Source organism: Fukomys damarensis, unplaced genomic scaffold, assembly GCF_012274545.1.
Source record: "Fukomys damarensis isolate Sample0158 unplaced genomic scaffold, DMR_v1.0_HiC HiC_scaffold_37, whole genome shotgun sequence".
NCBI lineage: Eukaryota > Metazoa > Chordata > Mammalia > Rodentia > Bathyergidae > Fukomys > Fukomys damarensis.
Genome location: NW_022900949.1, coordinates 46,297,591 through 46,303,139, shown reverse-complemented (window position 1 = coordinate 46,303,139; position 5,549 = coordinate 46,297,591). Strand labels below are relative to the sequence as shown.

Here is a 5,549-nt window from a genome sequence, read left to right as displayed (position 1 = left end):
ATTCCACAAAGTGTACATATTAGCATGTTAAAATATCATATCGTACATGAACATATACATTTTTATTTTTCAATTAAAATTAACTTTTTAGAAAAAGAAGTCTAGTATTTCCTACCTTTTGACCTGAGAATCTAACAGACCATCTACCATCTCTGTGAAATGGTCTGACGCTGGTGCAAAATGGAACAGCCAGGTAGCCAGTTTTAGGACAGTGATGTCCTAAGGGTAAAGATACACCAGTGGTTTCCACATCACAGAGAGGGTGAGTCTTGCTGGGCTGTCGATCAAAGCATTCTTTCAGTCTACTGTGGATGAACTACATCTGTCTGGCCTATCAAGTTTTTCCTTGGGCTTACCCTACTAAGTTACTCAGGGAAGAGAATCTAACTAAATGAAAGTATGTTCGGGGGGACAGATTTTGGTGCCTACAGCTTCTGTCAAATGAGGAACCACTGTTATCTCCATTTTCAGATGAGGAAACCAAGATAGAGATCACATGACTTGCACAAGCTCCGGTAAGAATCTAAGCAATGGAAACTATATAACCACTTGTTCCGTGTCCCTCCTCTAGGTCCTCTTCCACCTGGAGCATCTGTATCACATCACTGGGGTGTGCCCATGTTGACCTGTGTGTGAACAGAGGCATTCATTCTCCCCACAGTGCCTAGGGTAGGAGTGATAGCTAAGGCTGCATGACCCATTGATGGACGCACTTCTGGACAATCGGTTAATGTGCTGAATGCATGTTTCCCTGGAGTACATAGTGAAGTGGTCTTTCAGTTGTTTTCAGCATAAATAATCAGCTCTGTATCTGTACTGAACCAACAGCCAAAGCTGTTTAACTTTGTTCCTCAGAAAAATATGCTGCAAATAATAAATATAAGATTCTTAACCTGACTGCCAGAACATAACTTATTTATAAATTTAGGCTATCACTCATAGAAATTCCTATTAATGTTATGATAAGGAGTATTAAATTTTACTTAAAAGTCTTATCTAAAAGATAAACCCTCCTTGGGCTAGGGATTTAATGCAGTGGCACCATGCCTACCTGGAAAGTGCAAGGTTCTGAGTTCAATCCCTGGTACCAAAGGGGAAAAAAAAGATAACCCTCCTAGTTTTAAATTCCTAAAAAGTCAGTGACAATCTTTCTTATCTATGCATTACTTGTGAAGAAATACAGTGGGGAGTGGGTTTCTGGCAACCACAAATGTCAACTGGTTTTTTTCTTTGGCTGATTTAAGTCAGAAAAGGCTCATTCCTTCTCGAATTTATACATCAGTGAAGAGGCCTTCTTTTCTGTAGGAGTTGAATCACTATGATTTCTCACCAGCTTCTGCCATGTAGGCATTGAGTATGTGTAAGAAAAAAAATAATTATTCACTAACCATAGCCCAGAGTGGGTACTCACCACCAGATTTAGGATGGTTGGTTCCACAGATGAAAAGAAGAGTTTGATCAGTTCCATAGTTGAACATGAGGTTGAGGCGCAAAGAGGTGGAAGAACAGCCCTGAATTTGAGAAGCAAAAGGACACTGCTCAGCAAGTAAGAAATAAATCGATTTTTATATCCTAAGACTGGTTCTGCTTCAGGAAGACAGAAGTGCTTCATTGCTAAACAAATAACCCAAACATGAAGTACGCTTTATACAGTAAATATATTTGCTATCCTATTCTTAACAAAAGCCACTGTAGGTTTGCTTGGGCTTGTTTCTGTTTTCATTTGGCAGTACTGAGGATGGAACCCAGGACCTTTCTATTGAGCTCAAGTGCTGAGATTACAGGCATGCACCAGTATGACCAGCTTGCAGGTATTTTCAAAGCATGGCTTTTGACATGTCTATGCATTTACCTAGCCCAAGGTGAAATAGCTCAGGGTAAACTCTATCTTTAGAGGACACATCTGTGTGTGTGTGTGTGTGTGTGTGTGTGTGTGTGTGTGTGTGTCTTGCTAAGCAGATAAATTTCCCAAGCTAGTCTTCAATTTGTGATTCTCCCGCCTCAGCCTTCCAGAGTTCTGGGATTATAGTCTTGCTGTATTGCAACCCATATCACACACTATTGTTCCCTGAAAGGAATGGTTAACTTTGCTTTGGTCTAATGGTTCCTAAATTAGTACCTGTTTCAGAATCAGGTTCGGATTTTTAAAATTTCAAATATGTGGGCCCCACTCACAAATATTTTGATCCAGTTGAATTGATGTGGGTTACAAAACTCTACAGTTTGAACAAGCTTCACAGGTTGGAAAAATTTCCAGTGTCAGGAACTACCACTCTACTTCAGGGCTCAGTAAACCACAGCCTCCAATTTAAATACAGCCCAACACTTGTTTTTCTAAATAAAGTTTTATTGAAACACAGACATGCTATTCTTCAGGATATTATGTAGGGTTGCTTTCAGGCTGTAACGGCAAAGTTGAATAATTGTGACAGAGACTATATGGTCTACAAAATATCTATTATCTGGTCCTTAATAGAAAAGGTTTTTTGAACCCTGAGTTTTCCTGTTTCATAACTAATTTCCATGTGATGCTTTTTTGTGATGAGAACTATGTAAGGCAATGTAGATCATTAGTAACGAAAACAATACCTGGGCTGAATTCTTCTTTTTTAATTGGTGCATGTTTGCAGTACATAAGAATTATATTCATCATGGAGAGTTGGTACATGTGCTTAATTCATCTTAATTCTTTTTACTTCCCCTACCCTTCAACTTTCCTCTTCCTTCTTCTTTCCCTCTATTTCATAAGATGATCCTTTTTCGAACAGAGGAATACCAAATTATGTACTTTTTCCTGAATGATACTGCCCCCAAGTGGTAAAAGTGTTCAATCACAGATACTTAGCTGTCCTAATCAGCTACTCTGCAGCTATCTTGTTAACTCCTGAAATTAGAATCATCTTTAGGAACTTTATTGGAAGAAATTTTGGAAATACGAGTTTACTTGATATAAGAGAACATGAATAAATGACTTTGGAAAAGGTCAGCAACTTTTTTTTTTTTTTTTTTTTTTTTTTGGTGCTGGGGATTGAACTCGGGTCCTTGTGCTTAGCAAGGCAGGCCACCGAACCGCTGAGCTAAATCCCCGACCCAGCAACTTTTATGAGGACTAAAATGGCCTCTTTACAGTTTCTTTCTCTTCAAAGACTATAGTCCTCAACACAGCATTTCCAATTAGATCATGTATTCCAAGGTGATGAATTTTCTCAGGGACATCGTGACTGCTTGTGATGTCATGTCTGTCTCTCAAGTGGAAGTGCAATGCTGGTGATAAGGTCAAAGATTCCCAGTGCTTTGGGAGCTGTGACGAAGGGAAAGAGGCTCAAGCAGGAACACACGCTGACCTGCTTACCAAAGGGGGCTGTGTACCTGTTGGCCATAAGGAAACAGATGGCAGGGCTGAGACCATTGGGTTTTCAACCTTCACTGCTAATTAAAATTCTCTGTGGCACTTTTAAAAAAGTAATGATGGCCCAATCTTGGTCTCTGGAGATTCTGATCTAATTTGTATGGGGTGAGGCACAGACAGCTGGCTTCATGTGTTTTGAAATTCTCCAGATGATTGTAATTTGCAACCTAGGTTAAGAATAATGATCCTTGCCAGTCGTGGTGGATGCCTGTAATTCCAGCATTTGGGAGGCAGAGGCAAGAGGATTGCTGTGAGTTTGAGGCTAGCCTGGTATACACAGTGAATTCAGGGCCAGCCTGAACTCCAAAGCAAGACCCTGTCTCAAAAAAAGAAAAACAAAACAAAAACAAATGAACAAAAAAAAACACAGTAATGATTTTCCAATCTCTCAAATTTTAAGACATATTCAAATCACTAGGGCAAGGGAGGGGAACAATTTTAATCAGCAAATTGTAACTCATTAGGTTTGTGGTGGCACCTGAGAATCTGACTGCCAACAAGCTTCAAGAAGATGCTGATGGTGCAGTCTGGGGACCATGCTTTGAGTGGCATGGATTTGGATCATTCTTATGCAATCTCTGTGGTTCTGAGATCTTAACGGGCATAAGTATCATCTATGCTATCGCTTTGATCTTCTCATGTGTTTGGAAGGTGACTGTATTATGGGGGCACTGACGCTGATTTGCTGTTGGGAGTGGGGCCTGCTCAGAAGAGGCTGACTACTGGGGGCCTGCCCTGGAACAGTAGTTTCCCTTCCCAACTCCTCCCTTCTCTGTCTGCTTCCTGGGCACCATGAGGTGAACAGCTTTCCTCTGCCAGACCCTTTCACCACACCTTCCTGCCTTGGAGCTGACCAACTGTGGACTAAAAATGCAAACCAAAATAAACCTCTCCTCTTTTAAGTTGGATGTGTCACATATGGTGCGTCAGTGATGAAGAAACGACTAACACAATCTGGGAGCTAACTAAACACGCAAACTTGGGAGTTCCAGTCTAAGACTCAAATTCACTTTATCTCAATTATTAAGAAGCATCCCAATTCTGAAATTTGGTCAAAGGACCAAATATACCATAGCAGTTTTATGATTTTTGTGGGTCAGGAATTTGGGCAGAGGTTGTTTGATTCTGCTTCCTGTAATATATACGGAAGCCACTTAGCATTCAGCTACTGAGCAGCCTGGTCTGTGAAGTCCAAGGTGGAATTACCTCTTATGCCTCACATTTATCACTGCGGTTGCCATGCAGAAATTCTTTACAATTTTTGAACATGGGCACTACATTTTCATTTTGCAGTGGGTACCACAAATTGTAGCCTACTCTAGTAATAAGCTTCACCTTTAAATGGAAGAAAGGTTAAGCAATGTGGTCATCTTTACCCAGTGCAAGGCACCTGCCGAAGACTATTCCTCACCTCCATGTGCGTATTCAGAGTTACCCTTTCAAAATTCAATGTGAGATAGGTGAGTTAAATTCATCATAAAGAAGGAAAACATATTAATGGACTGGAAGCAGAATAAACTGTTATGTTTTAGGATTAAGAAACATTGAAAACCAACCACACTATTATTCTGAGTCTCTGCTAGTAGTCTGGATCCGGTCACTGGCTCACTTGGTTTGGGCTTTAGGCACTGGCCAGCAGTTACACAAGGTCAATGCGCACGCTGATATACACACAGGGAACTGGAGGAGAAACCTAGTGATCACTACTGGGGAAATGTCTCCAGGATCTCAGAAAACCAGGTTTGTGTTCCAAAGGTTATTAGGACAACTAGTCCATATGCTTTTTGAGAACTGGGCTTACAGATGGAGCCAGCGCTCCTTGTTGGCATGAATTTAAAAATCTGATCATGTCTAGGGATTATCCCTGGGCGTCTTAGGTTATAAAATTTTTCTTGGCTAGCACTATTCTTGCTGGTCATTCTGTCTACATGCATACTAAGAGACACCTCCTTTGGGGACACAGCAGGCATGCAGTACAGTATTTCTCAGCTTTCCCAGTTGGAATATGAACCAATCCCAGATCTAGAACCATGGCAAAGAAACAGCAACAGTGGAGTGCGGCCCGCCCTCCAGGAAGCCTAGGGTCGGGCAGGGACGGCGGAGCAAAGCCCCTTCCGGAACTGCCCCGCACCGCTGGCCA

At 41.3% G+C, this 5,549-nt stretch overlaps 1 protein-coding gene across 1 annotated transcript in view; it reads left to right on the top strand.

Annotated features, from left to right (window-relative positions):
* The first annotated feature begins 4,769 nt into the window (after positions 1-4,769).
* Positions 4,770-5,549, top strand: part of Nphp3 (nephrocystin 3) — a 35,306-nt gene continuing 34,526 nt past the window's right edge. The window contains exons 1-2 of the mRNA XM_010625600.1: positions 4,770-4,869; positions 4,942-5,149. Coding sequence (XP_010623902.1) covers positions 4,770-4,869; positions 4,942-5,149 — 308 coding nt within the window. The remainder of the gene's footprint in view (positions 4,870-4,941; positions 5,150-5,549) is intronic.